We start from the raw sequence: 26,315 nt of genomic DNA, 5'->3' as shown, positions 1-26,315 counted from the left end.
AGGAGCAGCACTGGCTGCCTCTTGGGTGGCTGAGTAGAACTGGGGTATGGGCTGGAGTTGGGGCATCTTCCTTAACTGCCCACCTGGCTTCTGGATCTTTGGTTCTGATCCCCTAGCTCTTGACCTCTGCTCTGGGTCGCCTGTGGGTACAAAGCTGTCTTTTCCCCAGGGATAAGGGAAAGGGCCTCCCTCCCCAAACTCTTTTGCTGTTCTAGGGACCTCACTCCTACAGTCTTCCAGCTGTGACCCAGTTTTGCGTGACTACATACTATACACTCTGTTCCTGGGAAAGCAGTGTCCCTGCGGGTCCCGGCATGGCTGCTGTCTCCCCAGAAACGCTGGCCCAGCAAGTGGCGAGGAAACAGCTATGAAACCGATGGCTCAGATCAAATGAGGGAACAGATGGCCCTCTCTTCATAAGACTCCAGGCTTCTGAGCCAGCCGGGCGCGGTGGCTCACGCCTGTAATCCCAGCACTTTGGGAGCCCGAGGCGGGTGGATCACGAGGTCGGGAGATCGAGACCATCCTGGCTAACACGGTGAAACCCCGTCTCTACTAAAAAATACGAAAAACTAGCCGGGCGAGGTGGCGGGCGCCTGTAGTCCCAGCTGCTGGGGAGGCTGAGGTAAGAGAATGGCGTGAACCCGGGAGGCGGAGCTTGCAGTGAGCTGAGATTGCGCCACTGCACTCCAGCCTAGGCGACAGAGTAAGACTTCATCTCAAAAAAAAAAAAAAAAGATTCCAGGCTTCTGAGAATCTGGAGGGTTCTCTCTACCCCGGGCCACTTCTCTCTCTCACGTATTAACTAACAGCACATTCTTCAGATTCAGGGCCTAAGACAGAGGCAAGACAGGGGCCCAGAGAGGGAGCCGGCAGGCAACACAGCCTCTCTCCTCCCCACTAACCAACACTGACCCCACACTTCACCTGAGCAGAATCAAAGCCCCTTACTGAAGAGGATGCTAACAGAATTGAAATGAACGCCAAACAAACAAACAAAAACAAAACAAATGCAACCCAGGCTAGAGCATCTATCTTTCGTCTGATCCGTGAACACAAGTTTGCCAATACCATGTCTTCCCACCTGTTGGAAGACAAATCTCAATGCAGTCTTGCATTTCTGCCCTTCTTCTGAACAAGAAGAACTGACCGTTCCAGACTATATTTTAAAGGGTATTTATACAGCAAACAGCCTTGGAAGACAGAGATAGTATCTCCCTTCAGGGTAGAGGCAGATTTGTTTCCTGACCAGAATGATAAAGGTAATGTTTTCTCCAAGGACCAAGGTTAGGCAGGTTTGCCAGCAGTCTCTGAAAAGACTGGGGTTTCCTACGCTTGGGCTCCCCAGCTGGGACATGGACCTGCAGTGTCTGCAGCTTCCACCTGGGCCTTCTCCACACCGCCCCATGGGACTTACGCACAAGGGGAAACCCCTGTGAACACGAAGCTCATGCTGCCTGCTATGCCATGAGTAATAAAGTCCTTTGTGACCCAGGGGTCTCATGTCTTCTGCCAGCACCCATGAAACTAGGGCAATGAAACTTCTTAGCTTGTACAACAGACTGAATGTTTGTGTTCCCCAAAATTCCTATATTGAAACCTAATCTCCAATGTGCTGGCATTTGTAGGTGAGGCCTCTGGGAGGTGATTAGGTCACGTGTGCAGGGCCTTCACCAATTAGGGCCCTTTTAAAAGAGACCCCAGAGAACTCCCTCTGCCCCTTCCACCACATAAGAACACAGAAAGAAGATGGCCATCTCTGACCAGGTAGCAGGCCTGCACCAGACACTCAGTCTTATTTAATTCTAACAACAACCTTATGAAGTATTATTACTTTTTTTTTTTTTTTTTTTTGAGACGGAGTTTCGCTCATGTTGCCCAGGCTGGAGTGCAATGGCGTGATCTCAGCTCCCTGCAACCTCCGTCTCCTGGGTTCAAGCGATTCTCCTGCCTTAGCCTCCCTAGTAGCTGGGATTACAGGCGCCCGCCACCATGCTCAGCTAATTTTTTGTATTTTTAGTGGAGACGGAGGCTGGTCTCAAACTCCCGACCTTAGGTGATCCACCAACCTCAGCCTCCAAAGTGCTGGGATTACAGGCATGAGCCACCATGCCCGGCTCAAAATGTTATTACTATTACTGTTGTTGTTAATATAGTCACATCATCATTTTATAAGAGAAAAACAGAGTCTTCACAAAAGTTAAGTGATTTGCCTTAAGGACACACAGCTAAGGAAGAGGGTCTGTTGGACTTCAAAGCCTTCCAAAAATAAAGGAAAGGAATAATGTCGTTTTCTCCTTCTCGTGTCTCCAAAGGTCCTTTGGATTTCAGTTCATTCAAGAGCCAGGCTTTTAATCACAAAGCTGCTCTGTCTTTGCTAAGGTGCTTCGCCCGATGTCCCATTTCCAGGAGGAGTTCCAGAAGGTGGGACCATGCCTGCCCACAGTGAAGGAAGTCAATCTAGGTGTTTCCTCCTGTCCCTGTTCTTCTGTAGCCCCTGAGATGACCCAGCCGCCACCTCTGCCATTGCTTACCCACAATATCTTCATAGGCATTTTCTTCTAAAGTGCTTTTGGATCCAAACTTGGGTTGGTTCTCAGTACCATTCTCAGTGGGAGAAGAGGGGTACAGGGACTGGAGACTGGATGCATCCTCAAACTCAAAGGATTTTCTGTGGATAACAAGAGCAAGAGTCATTCCTGCTGAATCAGATCTCTGCTGCCTTGCTGGGGAATGTCCATGGCAACAGCAAAGACCATAGGCCCTCCTCATAAAGCCAGCTTCTGAAAGAACATCAAGGTAGGTCCAAACTTACCATCCAAATTAAGAGACAGATGGTCTGAAAGGCCCCAGCCTGGGTGCCTGCAATGTGCCTTTCCCGAATAATACTGATATTAGGTAACAACAACTACCCCAGCTTAAAAGTATGCTGTTCCAGGTGCTGCATCAAATGCACCTTTACATGTGTTATCTCATTAATCTTCACAACAGTGCCACCAGTATTGTGACATCTTGTGAAAGAGGAGATGGAAGTGACAGAGGCATGATTCTCCCAGACGATGTCTCACTCCAGGGCCTGAGCTGTTAACTATTAATTTTGGCCTCAAGCCCTAGAGAATATCCTCCTTGAGAAGTGTCTGTGATTACACTAGAATCGAGTGCCTGGTCTGCCTCTGGGGTCTCACATCCTCATCTGCATCCTAGCCAGGGACTCCTGCCATTGCACTAAGCAGGTAGGAAGGCTCAACACTGGGAGGGTCCCACTCAGGGCTGTCAGGGGGTTGGAAAAGCAGTCGTTGCTGGGTGGTTTGTTGAAGCAGGAAGGGCTGAGCCCTTAAAACAAATAAGACCACTGCCAAGGTGGAGCTGGGAGGACAATTTGCAGTCAGAAGCTGCTTCCAAGACCAGCTTCCCTTCAGCTAGTAGTTTGCTCCTTTCCATCCCTTGGACAACCTTCCTCTCTACTGTACAATTTCAAGACCACAGCTTGCTGTCTCCTAAGACTCCCTGAGCCTACAGCACTCTCTGCTCCTCTCCTTCATCTGAGAGGTACATCCCTCATCTGAGACCCCAACTGCATCTTCTCCCTCTCCAAGGCAAGTCCCCACAGGCTCCTGGGGAGGGAGAGAAGGCAAGGCACTAACTGGATCCCTCCTCCCACCCATGAACACCTCCTCTTCTTTCGGGCACCATCAGACCTTTCAGCCAATAGAGGCCTTTTTCTCTTGTTTCCTAACAGCTTCTCCTGAGAGTCCTACCGTGCAGGGAAAGGGCTAAAAGTGTCCTGAAGGCTACAGCTTGTTCTTAGCTTGCCTGTCCCTGCCCTGCCCCAAGCACTCAACACAACCGAACACTCTTTATATTGGCATCTCCTCCCTGTGCCTCTATGACACATTCCCTCCTGGCTTTCAACTTTTCTTTTCAACTCCTGGCCACTACTTTTCAGGCTCTTATGAGGGGTTCTCCTTTTCCATTTGCTTTTTAAGTGTCCGGGTCTCTCAGAGTTCTGTCTTAAAAACTCTTTCTCACTCTGCACTTTCTAGGGACCAAATATCCATGGGCCATTGCCATATCTACCATCTCTATCTTGATGACTCCCAAATTTCTGTCTTTGGCCCAGATTCTTAACTAGATAAACATCCAATGGCTGAGCACAGTGGTTTGCAAATGTTGGCCCAGGACCAGAGTTAGTGTGAGAGCAAGTTTTCTTTGGTATATACAGTAGACTCAGTATCGTATACAGGTAGCCCTCAAGTCAGTAAATAAGACACAAATCATGTTCAGTCAAATTATCCTTGAAAATCCCCCAGGAAGGTGTCATACTGAGGACCAACATGCCATCTCTCATTAAAACTAATAGTTTCTCCCCAGGAATTTTTTTTTTTGGCGGGGGGCTGAATGCCAGAAGAAACACTTGGCTTATATTTTACACACACACACACACACACACACACACACACTTTTTTTTGAGAGATAAGGTCTTGTGCTGTTGCCCAGGCTAGAGTGCAGTGGTGTGATCATACCCACTGTATCCTCAACCTCCTAGGCTCAAGCTATCCTCCCTCCTCAGCCTCCCAAGTAGCTGGGACTACTGGCACATGCCAACACTCCAGCTAATTTTTAAATTTTTTTGTAGAGATGGGGGTCTCATTATGTTGCCCAGGCTGTCTCAAACTCCTGGTCTTAAATGATCCTCCCATTTTAGCCTCCCAAAGTGCTGGGATTACAGGTGTGAGCCACCTCACCTGGACTGCATTTTTTTTTTTAAATAAAAAAGTCTATTAAATGTAAGAATCACACTTGGTATAACAGACACAAACTTACCATCTCCACTCCTCATGGAACATGTTCACCATGTGAAACGGCATACAGAACAGACTGCACTTCTGGAACTGTTTCTCTTTTTCCAAGAGCACAGATTTAAGTTTGCTAAGTTAATTCTCACACGAAGGGACTCCTCCATATACGGTATATGTGTGTATATATTATATATAAATGCAGTGTGGGGTGGAATATGTGTAAAATCTTCAGGCTGATGAATTCTCCCCCCACTCCCTTTGGTCACTTAGTCAACTGCTTTTGGCTCCTCTAAATTTAGCTCAGCAACTCCCTCTATGAGGAGCCTCCCTTCTCTCCCCCATCTAACTCAGATGTCCCTTCTCTGGGTCTCTGCGGCCTCCTGCACTGCCATGAGTTACGGCACATATGACATTATCTATAATTTATCTGTGCATCAGACCACAAAGTCCTTGAATGGAAGAACCATGTCCTATTTGCCTCTGCATCCTCTTGACCAGCACACTCTTGGTGCACAGCAGGCTCTAGATGAATGTTTATATAAATGGATGAATAAGGACAAAGCAAACACTCTTGGCAGGCCGTTTAAGAATTAAAGAGCCAGTGAGAATTCTGGGGTGGACTCAAACATGGGATTACCCTTAGCCATGGGCTGTTCCAGCTCGGGGGTCTGAATCTTTGAAATTTCTTCCTTTCTGCACATGGCAGGAAAGTTTATATATAAGATGGGATATGTTAGATGAAGCCTGAAGTGTGGGGACAGACTAAAGAATCCCCAGAAGTGAAACAAACCTGAATACCCATCTGTCGTGGGGTTAGATGAGAAAGGCAGTAGGATGTAGGAGGATGAGTACTCCGAAGGAAGCTCACTCCCAGCCTACCCTGATTCAGAGAATAAGACGCCTGCCAGCTTTCACCAATTCCAACAGCTCCAGCTCCAAGTTACTGGGGAGACAGCCCTTGGTAATCTGGGGTTAGAAATCCTGAGACTGACCAGGAAACCACCGTGAGCCTTGGAACAGGCTCATTCCTGTTTTACTCCTTTTTTCATCAATCTCCCCAATAATCCCCTCTTGATATAGGCCCAGGGTTCGTATATGGCCCGGAGGCCCTCAGGAGAGAGGGAATTGTGTTAAATTTGCCGATACTACCATGTTAATGACAAAATGCAGTATTCAGATAATGCTTCATTCAAAGAAAATAATTTCTAATGCTGGTACTTCAGGTGGTAGGGAGGCTAAGATCCTACTAGTCCGCAAAGGACTGCCTGCTTTACCTACTCCCAACAGAGGACTGAGGAAGCTCCGACAGGGGCGGGACACAGCCCAGCTCTACCCCAAAGGCCAAATCCAGCCAATACCTTCAGTGACCAGCACTCAGGTCCCAAGTATCCTGTAAGCATTCCCACTCATGTCAAGTATCTTGTAAGAGCAGAACAATCTCATTTTTCACTACCACAACTACCACCTAACAATTATTCAGTACTTCAGGGCTTACGAAGCACTACTGATTGTGACCCACCCTACAATCTGTGCTTGCACTGTCCATTTAAAATTTAAAAGCAAGCCACGGTATTCAGCTACAACACATCGGAGGCGCATGCATTACCTGCTCTGGGACTTGCGGTGACCACGAATGTCCTTCTTGGGTCTCCGGGTGACAGGCGGGGCTGGGGTGGAGGGCAACGGGGGTGGAGCAGCAGGTGTGGGTGAAGGAGGTAGACCATTGCTGGGCTTACTCTTGGGGTTCTTGTCAGCCTCGTATTCAAAGGTGCGCTTGGGTTTGGGGACAGGGTTCACAGCGGGATCAGGGGAACTCTTCGATGGCAGCCGCTGGGAGCTAGGGCTATTTCCAGGGGTCCCGGGTTTAGTGGAACCACTGCCTTCCCTCTCTGGGGGTGGGCCCGCCTCCCCGCCAACTCCAGCCACTCCGAATGCCCGGCTGCCAGCGCTCACACTCGCGCCCCCTGCCGGCTCCTCCAAGACGCCCAAGGTTCCAGTCTTCCTTTTCCCCCGGTCCACGCTGTAGCAGCTGCTGGGGAGCTGGGGGAGCCCCCGGCCTGGCTGCTCCTTCAGGGCCTGTTCAATTTTCTGGATCCGGCTCAGCACTGCTGAGCTCTCCTTCCTGCTGCCATGCCCCCTGAGGAAGGCGCTGGGCTCACTCCGGCCCAGCCGTTTCTCCAGCCGGTAGAAAGAGTCCCGGACAGGGAGTGCCTCTCCCTCCTCCTCAGTCTCTGGGTAGGAACACTCGGAGAAGGTCCTGCTCATCCTCCGGAGGCCCTTGAAATCAAAGGTCTTTTCTGAGCTGCAGGGGGACGGCACCACGCTGGGACAGCCCAGGCTAGGGCAGTCCTCACTGGCCGCCCACTCGCCCCCAGAGCCCTCCCGCTTCTCTCCACACATGCTCATCCTGGGCGACGCCTCTCGGCGACCTTCCCATGCTGAGATTTTCTCCCGGATGCCCAGGCTGTGGGCGCGGGTACCGGTACGGGTCAGCAAGACGCCCCGGGGGCCAACCGCTGGCCCCGGGAATGGTGTGCTCTGGGCAAGGGGGAGGCAGGCAGCTACCCCTGCTACATCCTGGGCTGCGCCTTGGACATTCTCCTTCTGGGCTTCTCTCTTGCACGCCGAAGGGCTTCTGTCCAAATAACCGAAGCTGGCGGTCTTGAGGGGACAGGTGGGTGGGGAAGTATCTGGGGAGGGATCTTGAGGATTCTGGGGTGAAGGAGCTGGGGGGTTCCGGTCCTTGAGGAGCACCCGGGAGCTGGAGTGGCTGGGGTACCTGCAGGCTGAGGTTTCACTATCACTGAGTGGGTAGATGGGACTCCTTGGTGGGGAAAGAACTGGAGGTGGAGAGACTGACTGAGACCTGGGGGCAAAACAAAACAAAGGAAAAGAAAAAATGGCAGTGAGTGGCTGACCAACCAGGGGCATCCTGTTTCATTCCTACAGAACTCAGCATCTTTTTCCTGGAGGACTCTCAAAGAGTATTCTATTCAAGTAATGTACCTTGAAGGTTGTCTTCAAGGAGAGCAATAGCTCCTTAATCACAGCAGGCCAAACTCAACAGGCCTCTCTGCCCAGACCATCCCCAAGCACCCTGAGTAATGTCTGAAACACCTGTTCTGTGCCAAGCGAGAGTATCCCAAGAGTCTACATCTGCCAACAGGAGGACAGAAAGCCCAGTGGTGTGCTGCGACATGCTTAACAACCAGTTCTCAGAAGGTGTGGTGGCTCACACCTGTAATCCCAGCACTTAGGGAGGCAGAGGCAAGAAGATCACTTGAGCTCAGCAGTTCAAGACCAGCCTGGGCAACATAGTGAGACTCTGTGTATGGCAAAAAGAGGGGAAAAGGGACCAAAAAACCCAAAACCAAACAAGTTTGAACAACCGGCTGTCTGGGGGCAACAGCAGATTGGTAGCACTTGCCAATGTTGGTAGTATAAATATTCCAACTCTGGCTGAGTTACCAATGTGACGTCATTGGCTGTGGAGTTGAGAAGAGATGCCACTGATCAGCTCTTGTGAACTGGTGCAAGATGGTTCTCCAACACCACTCCCTTAACAAGCCTCTGTCTCCCCTGGGACTTCTGCTACTAGACATACGTCTCGCTCCTTCATGTTGGGTTCTGACAAGAATTAGAATCCCTGAGGGCCTCAGAAAGGTCAGAAGGGCCCCTCAGGAAAGAGTCTTTTCCACTCTGTCAACGAGGAAGGCAATGGGGTGGGGAGACCAACTCCTTAAGCAGCTCCACCCTCCAGCAGTGGCATCACATCCAATAAGCATCCACCATGTCCCAGCTCCAAATCTACATGCAGATCTTGGCAAATACCAGGAACAGTTCTGAATAAATGTTTTTACGTATGTTAACTCATTTAATCTTCCTGAAAATTCTATGAGGTTATTATGTTTATTGTCTTCATTTTACAAATAAAAAACACTAAGGCACAGAAAGATTTAATATCTCATCCGAGGTCACTCAGCTGGTAAGTGAAACCAGGACATGAACTTCCACTACACTGGGCTGCCTCTCTGAAGAAGCAGCAGTGCCTCTGCCACTTTCTGAACCGCCAGGGCCCTGAGGCAGCTCTACAGAAATCCCCACAGCACTTGGCACACCCCTGCCACAGCACTTGTAAGTATCAAGGGACTTCTTGGTCTTCCCTACTAGACCATGGTTTCTTCCAGGCCCAGGGACAAACAGTGTTTGGAAGGTGCTCAGTGAACGATGAACAGCAAAAGGAAGGGAAAGGTGAGCTTATTGAAGAGAACCATAAGCATACTTCCTCTTGGGCAGACTTTGCTACTTGTCTACTAGTGTAACCACTGTCAACTTTCAGAATTCTTTACAAACAGTTTCAGTTCAAAAACAGCAGGATTTGCCAACACTGCACAGTACAAGGCCTACCTGACCCTAAGGCTGTGGCCCTCAGCTCTGGGCTGCCTAGCCTCTCAGGCTCCGGAATGCCATGCCATCCACAGGAAGGCAGCCAGCTGCCCCTGAGCCAGGCTGCTGTCACTGCTTGCTCACACACAGAAAACTGGAGCTTGGGTGAGTCAGGGATTGGCTGACAATTCCCTGCTGGGTCACAGGCCTCTGGCTGCCCCCTATCAACAGGAAACCTCAACATGCTTAAGTTGTTTTTCAAAGGGCAAGTCAAACAAGAGCCATCCCATGTGTATATGGGCACAGATGAGAGAAATGCAGTGCCCAGCCAAGCCGATGACCAAAGAGGCTCTGCTCAGTGCGGAGGTGTGAACAGAGTAAGCCCCAGCACTCCCTGGGGTAGGGAGCGGCAGGGCAAGGCGCCAGGCTTGAGGCAGGGGGAGATCCCAACTTCCTCACAACTGATGGAGGCCTCATGTCTCTCTTATTTTATAGAACCATAAATACAAAAAGGCCATCAGTCTAGCCCCTAAGTGAATGAGTGCTTGTGCTACACAAAGGACTCTGTTTTAGTTCTCAACTGAAGATGTATTTGACAGAGGACAATTTCATTTGTTTCTTCATTCAACAAATACTTAGTGAGCACCTACTCTGTGCTAGGCCTGTTCTAGGAGCTAGATATAAGAATAAACAAAACAGACATAAATTCATGTCCTCATGAAGCTTATATTCTACTGGGAGATGGCAGGCACCTAATGAGACTCACAATCTCTTGGGAAGCCTTTTTAAACTATACCTGCCTCACCTGCTCAGGCACTTTGATATGTGGTTCCCTAGGGCTGTGTCTTCCCAGCTGCCCAGGAGAGAATTCACCAGTCCATGGAACCACTGTTACTTATGGTAGTGTGGGGCATGGCTCCTTGGGATAGGAAAATGATTCAGGGCCTCTGGTCCATCTGATCCCAGCATGCTTTCAGAAAGAATGATTCTATAACTTCCCTTAGTGGTTCCAGCACAAATAAATCTACACAGGTTAAGAACTTTCCCTCAATGCCTACCCCACTTGAACTGAGGTTTCATTTCTCTCCTCTCATGCAGCATAAAGTAGAGAGTAAACTGTCCCTTTCCTCTGCAGGTCCTGTCTTTGGTGTCACTGCTGACCTGGGGCCCATAGCTTCACGTGCTACCCTTGCCCCGGCCTCCCAACAGGCCAGGCCCAGTGCACTGCACCACAGAGGAGCTGCCCGTGCTGACTTGGAGCCCAGGAGCCCTAGGTTCATCACAGAGAAGGCACCAGTCACTCACTCCAAGGTCTGGTAAACAATAAAGATAAGGCCCTGCCCTCCTGGGTGTGACATTCTCACTTGAGGGTAGAATTCTCTGTTATCTGTCCGCATGTTCCTGATTCTACCTCTTATTAGCAATGGACTCACACTCTGAACATCCAGTTTCATTTCTTCAAAACCGTTCCACATTTTACATCACAGGGTTGTCATATTGAGCCAATGAGACCACGGATGTGAAATGCTCATTATCATTAGTACTGTTTTTGTTTGTTTGTTTGTTTGTTTTTAATCAGGTTATGGCTAGCCAGTCGGTCTCAACAGAAGGTAAGAACATCACAGCCTTGGTGTTCAAGATTCAGTGTAGCCACTTATAAGCTTCATGACTTTGAGCAAGTAATATTCTCTCCCTAAGCCTCAGTTTCCTTAACTATAAAAAATGGGTGTTGGAAGATCACGTATCTTGGCTGGGTGCAGTGGCTCACGCCTGTAATCCTGGCATTTTGGGAGGCTGAGACAGGTGAATCACCTGAGATCAGGAATTCAAGACTAGCCTGGCCAACATGGCGAAACCCCGTCTCTACTAAAAATAATAAAAATTAGCTGGGTGTGGTGGCAAGCACTTGTAATCCCAGTGACTCGGGAGGCTAAGGCAGGAGAATTGCTTGAACCCAGGAGGCGGAGGTTGCAGTGAGCCGAGATCATGCCATTGCACTCCAGCCTGGGCAACAAGAGTGAAACTCTGTCTCAAAAAAAAAAAAAAATCACATATCTCAGAGAATCCCTGTGAGAAACAGAGATAGTACCTGTCAAGCGTTGAGCTTGGGGCCTAGCACAGTGTTCCAACTTAGCTTGATAATTACTAATATTCATATGGGGCTGACTCTTCAGAGTAATCACCTGGGAAACTTGGTCAGTTTGCCACTGTCCATGGATCCTGAACATTGTCGGGGCGGGGGGAGGTGGGTGGGGAGTAAATCAAATATGGCCATGAATTCTTGGCAGCTCAAGCTATGGAAAGGTGAAGTCTACTTCTCTGCCCCTCGAATCTGGGTTGATCTTGGTGATGTGCTTTGAGTATAATACAATGTGGCGGTGGAAACTAAAAGTTGTCCAAATTCTAAACTTGAGACATCAAGAGGCCTTGTAGTTTCTCCCTTTACCCACCTGGAATGCTGTCCTGCCACCATCACATAAGGAAGCCAGTCTAGTCTTTTAGAGGACAAGAGGTCCCATGGAATGTAACCGAGGCACCTCTGTCAATAGCCAGCCTACAACTGTCTGACTCATGAGTGAGGCCACCTTGGACCCAGACCCAGCCGGACACAGCTACATGAGTGCGCCCAGGGGAAACCAGCAGAGGAACCACCGGAAAACCCACAGAAATGTGAGAAACAATCAACTGTGTGAAACCACTAAGTTTTGGGGTGATTTGCTCCACGGCAATAGTAAAAAGATGCAGGTGGGAAAGCCCACGCCTGCGTGTCATTGGCCCATCCCATCCCAGTGCAGAGCCACTGCCCTGGCCTTCCTCCCCCACTTCCCCACAGGCCAGCTTAGCTTCCATGGTGTCTGGATTGGATCTCTCTCTCACTACTACAGGCTCTGATGCTCTTATGGGGGCATTCCCTGGAAGTGGAGCTAGTTCAGCCACCCTAAGAATCAGCTTCCATCAGTCTTTGCTCCCAGGCTGAAGGAGGGTCAGGAGAGTCTGTCACCTAGAGAGGGAACACTAGGGAGGCTTCAGGAGGGACACAATGGGGCCAGGTGTCAGGATGTCTGGATCCTCGTAACAAAGAGTTGCACAGCAGGTGGCATCCCCTGGCATGGATGGGGGAGAGTGCTCATTCCTGGGCTTCAGTTCCACTCTGTCTAGTTGTTTCCTAGTTCCTCAAACTGAGACTGGGAGGGAAAGTAAGATCATTCTCCCCTGTTGCACAAGAGGAGACCACGGCCATGAGAAGAGCAGGGCCTGGATCCAGGCTGCCTTCAGACACCACCACGGGAGCCAAGCCACTGAGAGTCTCTAGCTTCACTTCTTCCTGGTTCCTAGGCCAGCTCCTTGCTAGCCTTCTCTGCATCTGAACAAAGGAAGCCACCTATCACCCAGACCACAGTGTGCAACCCCAGCAGGCCGGAGATACATTTTGGCTCTCTATCCATTCAACCAGATACATTGAGCGCCAAGTCTATTCCAGGCACTGTTTTAGGCTAAGGTGGGAGGACTGCTTGAGCCTGGGAGGTCAAGGCTGCAGCGAGCCACGATCGCACCACTGCACTCCAGCCTGGGCAACAGAGAGAGACCCTGTCTCAAAGGAGGGAAAAAAAAAAAAAAAGGATCAGCAGAGACTAAAAACAGACAAAGTCTCTTTTTCTATAGGTTACATTCTGGTGGAGGCACATGAAGTTGCCTTATTTGTTTAGAGTGAGTAGACAACAAATTAACTCTGTGAGATGGTTTGGGGGCCAATAAAGAAGAATAAAGAAGGGGAAAGGGATCAGAGATGAGCAGTGGGGATGAGTTGCTGTTTTACGTAGGGAGGTCAGGGAAGCCCCTCTTGCCAGGGGACACATGAACACAACCCGAAGGAAGTGAGTAATATGTCTATCCAGGGGAGGAATGTTCCAGACAGAAAGTGCAGTAGGGCAAAGATAACCACATGCTTACTGTATTCCAGGGGCAACAAGGAGGCCTGTGTGGCCAGAGTGCAGGGAAACAACGAAGTGTGGACTGGAGATGAGCCTGAGAGACACCAGAAGCCACACCATGGAAGGCCCCATGGGCCACTGATAAGACTTGGGCTTACGCTCTCAAAGAGAAGGAAGCTCTTGAAGGGGTGTGAGCAGGACAGTGACAAGATCTGACTTTACATCAGAGGATGACAGGCAGGGGTACAGGGTGGCAACAAGGAGACTATTTAGAAGGCCACTGCAGCAATCCAGACAAGCGATTATTATGATGACTTGGATCAGAAGGGTAGTGGTAGAGATGGAGCTACTTTGAGGGCTAGGCCAATGCAATTTGCTGATGGGTTAGATGAGCAGTGAGAGACACAAAAGGGAAGTCTAGGACAGCATCAGGATATTTGGCCTGAGCACTGGTAGAATAGAGTCTGGGTTATAAATTTCAATGTAAGAGTCATTAGTGGCATATAGAAATATTTAAAACCATGTGGCCAAATGAGATCCTCTAGAGCATAAGCATAGCTAGGGAAATCCAAGTGCTGGTATGTTCCAGTGTTTTGGGGTCTGGACAAGGAAGAAGAACTAGCCAAGGAGACCGACTGAGAACAGCATTTAGTGAGAAAAGAAGAAAATCACGAAGAGTGATGTCCTGAGACGCTCAAGAAACAGGGAGTGATCAACTGAGTCAAACCTGCCAACAACTGAGTAAGAGAAGGGCTGAGAAATTATTTGAAACATGGAGGTCACTGTGACCTGACGAAGAGAGGTTTTGGTAGAGAGGTAGGAAGGGAAGCATGACTGGAAAAATTTAAGAAAAAGGGAGGAGAAGCAGTGGAGACAGAGAGTTCAGACAACTCTTTTAGAGTTTTCCTAAAAAAGGAACAAAGAAATGGGATGGTAGTTGGAGAAGAATATGGCGTAATAGAAGCTTCTCCTCTCCTCTCCTCCCCTCCCCTCCCCTCCCCTCTCCTCCTTCCTTCCTTCCTTCCTTCCTTCCTTCCTTCCTTCCTTCCTTCCTTCCTTCCTTCCTTCCTTCCTTCCCTCCTTCCTTTCTCTCTCTCCCTTCTCTCTCCCTCTCTCTCTCTTACAGGGTCTTGCTCTGTGGCTCAGGCTGGAGTACATAGCTCACTGTAACCCCAAAAACCTGAACTCAAGACATCTTCCCACTTTAGCCTCACAAATAGCTGGGATTACAGGCTCATGCCACCACGTCCAGCTAATTTTTTTTTTTTTTTCCACAGATGGGGGTCTCACTGTGTTGCCCAGATAGGTCTTGAAATCCTGGCCTCCAGTGATCCTCCTGCCTTGGCCTCCCAAAGTGCTGGGACTGTGCAGGCGTGAACCACCATGCCAACTTTGCAACCGTAATTGGAGTGATCCAGTAGAGAGGGAAAAGTTGTCAGTGCAGACACAGAGGGCACAAATGCAGAAATAACATCCTTGAGCAGGCAACGAAGAGATGGGGACCCAATGCCCATCTAAAAGGGCTGGCCTTACACTAGCACCCTCTTTCCCATGTGCCTGCGCTGGACGTCTGCTCTCACGGTCTCATCCCCATGTTGCTTTATGCTTCCACCTCCCCTGGCTTTTACTGCTGCATATTTTCTCCAACTCATTCCAAAGAGGGGAGAAAAGGTCAGAGTTTGTTCCCCTCCTGCTTCAACAAGCATCTGGATCCAGCCCTCTCCCCAAACCCATTGATCTACTTGATGACTACGTCCTATCAATTCTACTTCCTAACATCTCCCAGGTGTGTCCCCCTCCTCCCCATCCCTACTGCTATTGCTACTTCTTTGGTCTCTTTCTGCCTTCAGTCTTAAATCAGTTCTGGTTCATCCTCTCATCTTCTGACATCTTTCCAAAATGAAAAGCTGATCATGCTTGAAACTCCTCATATCTAAAGAATAAAATGCAAATTCACTGGCATTGCTGACAAGGCCCCCCATGAGCTGGTCCCTGCCTATTTTCCCCTTCATCACCCCACATTGTTTTCCCTCCATATCAATCCTGTATCCCACCCTTAGGCACATCAAACTCTTAGCTTTTTCACACCCTACCCCCTTTCAGGTAGAGATGGCCTATGAAGACGCCTCCACTGGGAAAACATCTACGATGGCATGTATAACACTGCATTGCACCAGACTGTTTCCTCTCCCTTAATAGACTATGAGTGAGCTCACCTGAAGGTGGTAACAGTATCTTGTTAATCTTAATATCCCCTGCAAAGTGCCTAGAACTTAAAAGGAATTATTATTTGTGTTGAGTGACTAAATGAATGAAAATGTAAATAGTTAAAAACCTAGGCCTCCTGTATGCCTGCTCACGACATGACATTGTATCTGCAGACATCCCTGCCTCTCTCTTTGTGGTGTATGGGCTAAAGAACAACAGAGAAAGGTACACAAAGCACTCGGTGCAGTCCAGTATTGCCACCAGTCCCCGAAGTCCTCTCCCACTAGGCGTGAAAGCTACACACTGGCTGGGTCCTGGTCCCATCACTTTCTGGGTGTGCTCATGGGCAAGTTCTCTAAGTTCTCTGTGCCTCAGGTTTTTTAACTATCAACATGGACAATACTTAGTCTGAGTATCCTCACATACTAGCTGTGTGGCTAAGATGATGCAAATCTCTAACAGTGTTTGAACACTATAAATCATTCCATAAAGGTAAAATAAATAATGTTTAAAAGTAAATACAAAGCAGCCATCAGACACCCAAGACCACTGTTCTCTCTTATCATCTCTCTGTTATTCTACAATCCCAGAGTATGCCCCTGGGAGGCAGGCACTGTGGAACTGGGCACTTGTGCCATGGCCTTGTCAGCAGGCAGCCAGTTCTGCCACTCAACACAGGCATGGATGCCAACACTGCAGCATGCGACATGCCAGAACCAACATTTTAAGGAGAGATGAAGTAAAATGAACAGATAAAAGAAAGCAGGGGAGAATGCAAAGAATATTTAAAAGAAACAGAGAACCATAAATGCACGCGCACACACACACACACACAAATATGTAAGACACATAATTAGGATGGAAAGAATATGAGCTACAGTATGGAAAGAGAAATAAATTTAAAGAAAAAGTACTGTGGGCCAGGCATGGTGGCTCATGCTTCTAATTCCAGCACTTCACTTGAGCCCAGGAGTTGGAGACCAGCCTAGCCAATATGGTAAAACTCCATTTCTACAAAAAAAAAAAAAAAAATTTTAAATTAGCTGGGTGTGATGACATGCCCCCGTGGTCCCAGCTACTCAAGAGGCTGAGGCAGGAGGATCCTTGAGCCCAGGAGGTCAAGGCGAAGTGAGTCATGGTTGCACCACTGCACTCTAGCCTGGGCAACAAAGTGAGATCTTGTCTCAAAAATTAAAAAAGAAACAAGAAAAGAAAAAGAATCATGTTATGTGTGCACATGCACATAGACAGAAAGTGAGAGTTAAAGTGCATAATATTCCCTCTGGTACTGTCTCATAGGAACACGCCCCAATCCCTGGGCTAGCAATACAGGCCCCTCTTCGGTAACACAAGAAGTATTTGTGCTAAGGAATGTCCCATGTATTGTCAGGTGCCCCGAGGAACTTTTTTGGAGGGAAGGCTGTCTTTAGTTCTTGATGAACTTGGCATGCTCCAAGTTGCTCTGCTTTTTCTGGTCATAGGGCTACTACAAGTGTTAGTAACAAGAAGGGACCAAGCTGGAGCTAGTTGGGAAAAACTCCTAGTAGTCCTGGAAACAGCCTGAGAGGTACCAGGATGTGTTATGAGTGCCATGAAGTGAGCCTGTCTGCAGGTGAAGGTTATACAGGGCTCAGTGTCCAAAATGCTTCCATCCCTACTAAGCAATGTCTTGCCTGCTTCAAATGAAACTGCCTGGAAGGTGGCCAGTCATTCAGCATTCTTGGGCTTCTCAACTAAGGACCCTGTTGGCTTAGCGGTATCACCATCCTCCTGCCACCCAGTGACTGCCCCAATTCTGGGGATGGCATTCTCACTGCGCTACCCCAAAGCCATACTCTGAGCGTGGAGGAGGAGAAAAAGGAGGAAGGCTACCTGAGTCAGCAAGTCCAAGAGTTTGTTCCCCAGCCTAGAGCAGAAGCTTGCCCAGTAACAAGACATAGGCATCCCACTCCAGAAAAGTCCTGAGAAAAAGTCAAAGGACAGGGTGATACTCACAACTTGGCTTTCTTGCTCCCAAAAAAAAGCATCTCAAACAGTTGCAAGTCCCCAACAGGGTCCAGGACAGCCTCATCCCCCAACTGGGGCTATATCTAGGCCACCGTCTATAGAGATTCTCCAGGTCCCTACGGCTTGTCAGGGTAAGTGAAAGGTAGTGAGAGTCACAGCATAAATTGAGTTGCCTTTTCACCTCCAGAAAGCACATCTAAGAATCTACGGAAGCCGCGCCTGTCCGCCCCCAAGCTGATTTCTAAGAAAGCACCAAGTGGACTGCTGAGTTCTTCTCTGGAAGGGAATGACGAACCCTCTAAGTAGCAGCGGCAAGTGAAGACAGAGAGAATACTGACATTGCAGAAGCCCTCTCTGAGGTTACCGATCTCTGACAGGAACATCCCCAGTGCCTCAGTCCAGTAAAGACTGGGCTACTGTATAAAGCAGAGCCAGGCATTAGACAAAGCCAAGAGGGAGGCAAATCCAATTCCAGGAAACCATGCAGATGGCACTTGTGATGGTTTTAAAACGTGGTCCCCAAATTCTCTGACATGCCTCCTATCAAAATAACCCCTCCTCTTAAACCTGGGCTCTGTGACTGCTTGATTGATAGCATACAATACAAGTGATGTGGTGCTACTTTTCAGGCCTAGGCCTAAAAAAATCAGCAGCTCCTAATTCCCGTCTCTCATGCTAGGAGCAAGCCCAGGCCATGTGGAAAGGGTACATATAGGTGTTCTGGCTGCCAGTCCCAGGTAAAGTCCCAGCAACAGCCAGCATCCCCCTGATGTGGGGTTAAGACATTGCCAGGTGATACCAGCCCCTAGCCATTGAGCCGCCCTAAGCCTTGAAGTCTTTTATTTATTTATTTATTTTTAGAGACAGTGTCCCACTCTGTTGCCGGACTACAGTGCAGTGGCAAGATCTCAGCTCTCTGAAGCCTCGAATTTTTGGGCTCAAGAGAGCCTCCCGCCTCAGCCTCATGAGTAGCTGGGACCACAGCTGCATTCCAGCACACTGGGCTAATTTTATTATTATTACTAGTTTTTATAGAGACAGGGTCTTGTTATGTTGCCCAGCCTGGTCTTGAACTCCTGGGCTCAAGTGATCCTTACACCTCAGCCTCCCAAAGTGCTGGGATTACAAACGTGAGCCACTGTGCCCAGCCAGCCTTTAAGTCTCTTTAAGCCAAGGCAGACATCATGGAGCAGGGGCAAGCCACCCCTGCAGTGCTGTCTGAATTCCTAATCCACGGAGTCTGGGAGCATAAGAACGTGGTTGTTTTATGCCATTAAATTTTTTTTTGAGAGGGGTGGTTGGCAGTAGATGTCTGGAATACATTTTGGTACCTGCAAGAGAGATGCTACTGAAACAAAATCTTATAACAGTGACTTTTGGGCTGTCGGTAGGGGCTTAATGGAAAGTAAGGAAATGTTATTAGAAGTTAGAGGAAAGGGAACCCTTATAGTGTTGAAAAGTCTGTCACCTGTGGTAACATAGATAACAGAAAATATAGCTAATAAATCTGATGAACTAGCTAAGGAGATTTGCAGGCAAAGTGCTGAAGGTGCCATCTGACTTGCTCCAGCTGCCTATAGTAAAAAAGAGAAAACAGGTAAGCTAAGAAGGAGCTGTTTCGTTGTTAAAATTTAAAGGAATTACAAATGAGAAAGGGCTTGCTGGATCAAAAAATAAAACTGTTTTTCACTGACAGTCTCTCTGGACAGGAAAAAAATTCTCAAATTAAGAAATGGCTTCCAGGCCGGGCGCGGTGGCTCACGCCTGTAATCCCAGCACTTTGGGAGGCCGAGGCGGGTGGATCACGAGGTCGGGAGATCGAGACCATCCTGGCTAACACGGTGAAACCCCGTCTCTACTAAAAATACAAAAAATTAGCCGGGCGAGGTGGCGGGCGCCTGTAGTCCCAGCTACTCGGAGGCTGAGGCAGGAGAATGGCGTGAACCCGGGAGGCGGAGCTTGCAGTGAGCCGAGATTGCGCCACTGCATTCCAGCCTGGGCGACAAAGCGAGACTCGTCTCAAAAAAAAAAAAAAAGAAATGGCTTCCGGATTGTGGTGGCTGGGCACAGTGGCTCACGCCTGTAATCCCAGCACTTTGGGAGGCTGAGGTGGGGGGATCACCTGAGGTCAGGAGTTTGAGACCTCCCAAAACCAACATGACCAATATGGAGAAACCCCCTCTCTACTAAAAACACAAAATTAGGCGGGCGTGGTGGTGCATGGCTGTAATCCCAACTACTTGGGAGGCGGAGGCAGGAGAATCGCTGGAATCTGGGAGGTAGAGGTTGCAGTCAGCCGAGATCACGCCACTGCACTCCAGCCTGGGTGACAGAGTGAGGTTCTGTCTCAAAAAAACAAAACAAAACAAAAAAAATTACTTAAAGTATTGCCTCATAGAACAGACAGACACACAAAAGGCCTCCTAAGTATCTTTTGATTGGGTCCTACAAATCCTCTCTGAAGACAATAAGGCTCCTAAGAATCTTAAAAACCTTTGTCCCATAGCAATCTCACAAAAAATCCAAATCGAAGTAGAGAGGGGCTTATCTGTTCTTTTTTTGTTTGTTTGTTTTTGAAACAAGGTCTGGCTCCCAGGCTGGTGTGCAGTGGCTCCATTGTGGCTCACTGCAACCCTGACATCCCAGGCTCAAGCGATCCTCCTACCTCAGCCTCCAGAGTAGCTGGAACTACAGGTGTGCATTACCATGCCTGATTAATTATTTTTTTGTAAAGATGGGGTCTCACTATGTCACCCAGGCTGGTCTCAAACTCCTGGGTGCAAGCAATCCTCCCACCTCGGCCTCCCAAAGTGTTGGCATTACAGGTATGAACTACTGCGCCTGGCCACGGGGCTTATCTTGAAGTGATTTGTATGTGTGCTCTTTGCTATTATAATGGATTATAAAATGATTCGTAAGAAGCCCATGAAGTTTTGTTTTGTTTTGTTTTGTTTTGTTTTTGAGATGGAGTTTCGTTCTTGTTGCCCAGGCTGGAGTGCAATGGCATGATCTCAGCTCACCGCAACCTCCGCCCATGGGTTCGAGCGATTCTCCTGCCTCAGCCTCCTGAGTAGCTGGGATTACAGGCACACGCCACCACGCCTGGCTAATTTTTATATTTTTAGTAGAGACGGCGTTTCTCCATGTTGGTCAGGCTGGTCTTGAATTCCTGACCTCAGGTGATCAGCCCCCTCCTCGGCCTCCCAAAGTGTTGGGATTACAGGCATCAGCCACTGCGCCCAGCCAACCCATGAAGTTTTTAAAGGAAGTATATCAGCTTGTAGTAAAATGGGCAGAGACAGTACAAAATGAAGAAAAGACTTTGGGCCCTTAACGTATTATGGGCATGAAGCAGATGGAGAAACTACTCACCTGCAATAATGAGCTACTTTTATGGAAAAGAAGAGTCAGAGGGCAGAATCAAAAGCTCAGAGCGTGCAGCTAGAGACAGGGTAAATGAACCAACACCTAGTCAAGGAATTAGCAACAGCTGTCCCACTGAATATAAGAAATACATCAAACCAGTGACTGCTGGGTGCCTCTTGTTTTCCCCTTTTTGAAAAGCATATTCAGTGGTTACCCTAGGCCTGTCCCACCAGCGTCTTTTGGGTAGCAGATATACATTCTCTTTAAGTTACAGGTCTTCACAGCAAGAGAAACAGTACTTAAGGAGCGGTACACAAGGAATGATCCTGCACCCCAAAAATCTCATCTACATCTGGACATGATTTTTTTTTTTTTAAAGACAGGGTCTCAGTCTATTCCCAAGCTGAAGTGCAGTACAATCTTGGCTCACTGCTACCTCCATCTCCTAAGCTCAAGAATCCTCCCACCTTAGTCTCTAGAGGAGCTGGGACTACAGGCATGCACCACCACACCCAGCCAACATTTTTTATTTTTGGTGGAGAGGGGGTTTCACTATGTTGCTGCCCAGGCTGGTCTTGAATTCCCAGGCTCAAGTGATCCTCCCACCCCAACCTCCTGAATAGCTGGGACTATAGGTGTGTACCACCACATCCAGCTAATTTTTGTATTTTTTGTAGAGACAGGGTTTTTCCATGTTGCCCAGGCTGGTCTCAAACTCCTGGGCTCAAGCGATCTGCCTGCCTCAGCCTCCCCAAGTGCTGGGATTATAGGCGTGAGCCATTGCACCCAGCCCTATCTGGACCTGATTTTGGTGACAAGATTCCATTGTAACAGACTTCAAGCTGATGCCATGAATAAGATGAGATCTGAGATTTTAGGGGAGAGATTGAGTGTATTTTGCATTTGGGAAAGACGTGAATTGCTGTGATCAGAAGGCAGCCTGTATTTTTCAAAAATAGGTACCACAACCTATTCCATTCTACATATCTTCTTATGAAGAGATATTGATATTCCTCTCATCAGGTGGTAGAAATTATCTTCCGTTCTCTTGAATTTAGGCAGCCCTTTGTTACTGTCTTAATCAATATAGTACAATAGAAGATAAACTATCTGACTTTTGAGGCTAGGTCATTAAAATGCCATGCATTTTTGCCTTGTTCTCTTGGGATTCTCACTCTTGGAACCCAGATATCATGCTATGAAGGCATGTTGCCAAGCATGGAGGTGACATGCAGGTGTTCCCCAGCTTTAGTCCCAGCTGACCACCAGCATCAACTGTCATACATGTAAGCCTTCAGATGATTTCAGCCCCTAGCCATTGAGTCACCCACAACTTTCAAGCTACCCTACTGATGCTGCAAAGAACAGACACAAGCTTTCCTTGCTAAGCCCTACCCAAATTGCAATTGGTAGACAAAATAAATATTATTTTAAGCCACTAAGTTTGGGGTCATTTGTTATGTAGCAATAAATAACCAGACCTGTACTGACAGCATCATGGTTGGATTCTAGGAAGCATCTTGAGTAACAGGGGCAGAGGTCACAGGTCCTCCTGAGGGGGGCCTGCCATGGCCAGGACAGGCCCTGCAGCAGTGTCTTTACCCACAGCTACGCAGGAGATTTTTCTTCTCTTTAAGCTCTTGGTTTCTCCCTGATGTAAGACACAGGGTCCAAACTTGTGCCTACACTGGCCATGGAACCTCAAGACATCTCTGGATTTCACCATATCACAAACTGAAGCCACTCTCTTTACAAAAACCTGCAACTATGAGTTGAAATTATGGCTCCACTGCCAATTAGCTGTGTGGGCTTACAGGTTCCTCATTTGTAATGTAAGTTAATGAGCCAGATATATCTCAAGATCCCTTCCAACTCTAACATCCCAACAGAGAATGTATCGGGCCTCCAAAGAGTTCCAACTGAGTAGGGGAAATAAGACCCACACAAACATCCACTTTATGAGATACTATACGATAAGTGCCATTTGGCTGTTTTGAACCAAAGATTCTGAGTGTATGCAGAGGAGAGAGGGATTTGTCTTAGTTGAGTGGTCTAGAAAAACACTGGGAGAGAGGTGAATAGTTGCATCCAGACTGGCAGAAATGTAAGGTTTGCACTAGAGAACAGTGAACTACTGGGCAGAAGGAAAGACCAGGGTCAGATCATGAAAATCCCTGCAAACCAGGCTAAGTTTGACTTTATCATGGACAGCAGTACTTTGGGGGCAGGAAGATCCCAGGAATGCTCATAGGAAGGGAATGTGGTGGGATAAAAAAATAACAGAAGGATCAAGAGAGGCAGGCTTGAGTTCCTCTTCCTACTAGTTTTGTATCCCTAAAGAGTACCTCCTCTTTTCTGTGCCTCAGTTTCTCAATCTGTAAATCAAATGGGTTAGACTGAAGAAGCTCTGAAGCCCCCTCTGCCTTTCTAAGATCTACAGATTACATGAAAACAGAGTCCAAAGCTAAGATGACCCATTAGGAAGGTACTATAAGGATTCAAGTAGCACAACAGCCTATGCTCTAAGAGGCTGCTCTCCCATCTAGTTGACTAATCGACAAATAGCTAATGGCTTCTATGTGCCAGGCATTGTTCCAGGCTCTAGGAACACAGAAAGACATCAAAGTCCTTGCCCTCGAGAATTCTATATTCTTACAGACACTCAGATTTTCAGCACCCACCACAAGCGAAGTTCTCAAACTCAAGGCTGATAAAGTCTGTTATTTCCAAGTTGCAGTGACCCAGGTGCTGGAGTTTCATAGTGAAGAAGCTGTGGAGGAAATCAGCAGGTCTTCAGAGAAGAGCCCCTGCTGCCTGCCAGGTCTTACTGCACAAGTGAAATCTCCTGAGAGCAGTAAGTGACACAGTTCACCCTATCTACACAGCTGAATTAGCTCTAAACATAATACTTCCTTTTTTGCAAGTTACCAACCTGCTTCCAGTCCCGCCTCAGGTCATCAATACCAACACAGTAAAGGCTGACCTCTAGAATTCAGAAGAGGTTTGAGGATCCCACTCCTGACCCCTAGAGTGGGAGGCAGTCATATCTCGTGAGCTGAAGTGGGAACAGCCTGTGGGGAGAGTGTATCTGGCAGGTAAGGATGAACAGTATGTTCATTCGGCCTCATCAACAAAAGCAAAGACAAGGAAACCTGCTCCAGGAGACCAAGACACAGCAAAGAACAAAACTGAGGCAGTCACATGAAAGGCTTAGATTTTCTCCTACACATTCCTGCCAAATCAAGACTAAGCTGCAAAGGAAAAGGAATACATTAGCAACACACCTGTGAAAATCTAGGGACTGGAATCCAGGGTCTTAAACCCAGACTGGCTTGGTGGCAGCACCAGGTGAAGTCTTATGCAAATTAAGGGTACAGTCCTTCAAATACACACCGTGACAGTTACACAGGGCCCCATCTGCCTACCCCCACCAGTTTTCCTTGCCCAGACCTCCCTCTTCCCCCAAAGCTGGACACAAATACCTCTTAGAACCACTGGGTTCCTCTACCTTCATGTGGATGATGTGGAGGTCCCCAAAGTAGCCAGAGTGTCAAAGGCCCAGCTTCCAAGGCCCCAACACCCCTCCCCTCCCCAGCTAAAGCTCTGGTCACACCGAGGAGGCTCTTCCTTGGACTCATGTGCTGGCAATTATAAAAGGGCCCCAGGTCACCACCAAACACCTATTGAAAGGTCAAACTAAGAAATTCAGGTGCCAAGATCATCAATCCAAGTTGTAAGTACCTTGGAGAAAGAGAATGGATCATCCCTCTTTGCCCTCCAGTGCCCAGCACAGAGCCTGGCACCCAGGAGAACCCTCTGAGTTCACTGACAATGCCTTCCTAAATGAACCGGTGATTTACTGCCTTACTTAGCCCAAAGAACACACCCAGATGTGGCCAGGGGTGAAGGCAGCCAAAGAAACCACCAGATCACAATGTCTAAATAATACCTACACCCCAGGGGTAGTCCCTGAGAGAAGGGTGCTGCTAGCCACAGAGGCCTGCAACTTCACACCAAAAGCCAGACTCTCAGGAAAGAAGGGAGGGAGGGAAGAAGAGAAGCAGAAATGTGGTAGGAAGGAAGCGAAGACTTAGAAGGGAGACAGGAAAGGTGCTTTTTTTAGGCACATCTGAGGCTCAGATATTTACAAACACCATCTAGCATGTTATGATGGCAAGCATGCTGAGAAGCTAAAGGAAGAGCAATTTCTGAAAACACTTAGAAGTAGGCAGGCATTTACTCCAAATAGAAACTGGAGCATCTGTCAGCAGTCTTGAGCTGGCTTTGAAACTTGATGTAAATACTGCCCCTCCCACCCCTCTACCCCATTCCTGCATGGTGGAAATTAGAAGGAAAAAAAAGAATATTTAAAGGAGTTGAGGGTTGCTGGGAATGGTAATCTCCATGTCAGGTCCTAAATATATAATTGCTTTAAAATTATGAATAAAATGACACAATCACATATATTTGTTTCACTCCTACAGTAGTGTGATACTCTAAAAAATTGGAACCTTAGTTCCCAGCCCCATCTGCCAGCTCAATCATGGTAAGAATGCCACCAGGCCGACAAGAGCCCAGCAACGTGGTTCCCAGGAGCAGGCAATGGGACACAAGACTCTGAGACCTCGACCTGTTTCTGCGTTGGACACCGACATGTTCTGGAGGAGGTCAGTTTCTCCACCTGCTTTGCCCAAGAAGCTGTTCCTTGCCATTCCCAGCCTCACTCAGTACAGGGAAGCTGGTATGCCACCAAGCCCAGTCTAAATGAGAGGGATTGCCCGGGCAGGCGGTGTTCCTATCAGTCTTGCTGCTGCAAAACGAATAATCAGTTTGCTTGGCTAAGTCCCAGGGTCTTATGTACTTAACAAGTCAGAGTCCATCAAACCCTGTTTGGCATAGTCCATCCAGAATGTTTCTATTGGGACAAAGTCCTGTATGTATGGTGTGAGGAACCCCTGCCTCCTTCACGACAGTCACTCCCCAGGGGCTACATCCCGTGCACTATTCTACCAACTATATCTGGACTCCAGCTCTGAATGAACCAAACGTTTACCACCACCTCTGACCAGACCCTACTGGACCCAGCCTAGCAATGCACAGCCAGATATTCAGGAATGAACTAGCCCTGACCAAACCAAAGCTGAGCACCCTTCTCAGAGTTATCCATCCTAGGGGCAGAGGCCGCAAAAGCCAAATCTGTCCACCTGACATTCAGCAGAAAGGGCTACGAAAGGTACACGGCTTTAATAAAAGAGACTAAAGGTTCTTTTAAGATATCAGTGTCCAGCCTTGGCCAAGACCAGAGAAGCCCTGGTGAGAGTATTGTGCATCTATCTGTGTATCTGTGAGTTCCAGAAGCTTTGATCTCATCCTCAAAAGGCGGTTAAAATTTATTGAGTAGCTTTATGTCAGCCATAATGCTAAGCATTGACATATATTATCTCATTTAGTCCTCACAGCAACTCTCTAAGATAACTACTATTATTATTTTATAGACGAAATAATGAAGATTTTAGAGGGCCCAGGGAAACATTCTGAGAGCTATTTGGTTAAGTGATTAGAACTTGGATTTGAACCAAATCCATGATTCCAAAATCCACGGTTTCTCTAAACTCTT

General features: G+C 48.1%; 1 protein-coding gene across 2 annotated transcripts in view; it reads right to left on the bottom strand.

The window, feature by feature from the left end:
• The window catches only part of ST5 (suppression of tumorigenicity 5), a 117,851-nt gene that overhangs the window by 29,965 nt on the left and 61,571 nt on the right, over positions 1-26,315 (bottom strand). For both annotated transcript variants that reach the window (XM_025355978.1, XM_025355977.1), the window contains exons 3-4: positions 6,406-7,665; positions 2,535-2,671 (exon numbers count right to left, since the gene is read on the bottom strand). In XM_025355978.1, coding sequence (XP_025211763.1) covers positions 2,535-2,671; positions 6,406-7,665 — 1,397 coding nt within the window. The remainder of the gene's footprint in view (positions 1-2,534; positions 2,672-6,405; positions 7,666-26,315) is intronic.

This window comes from Theropithecus gelada, chromosome 14 (genome assembly GCF_003255815.1).
Source record: "Theropithecus gelada isolate Dixy chromosome 14, Tgel_1.0, whole genome shotgun sequence".
In the NCBI taxonomy this organism is placed as follows: Eukaryota; Metazoa; Chordata; class Mammalia; order Primates; family Cercopithecidae; genus Theropithecus; species Theropithecus gelada.
Note: the sequence above shows the minus strand (reverse complement) of the source record. Positions and strands in the feature narration are given on the sequence as shown.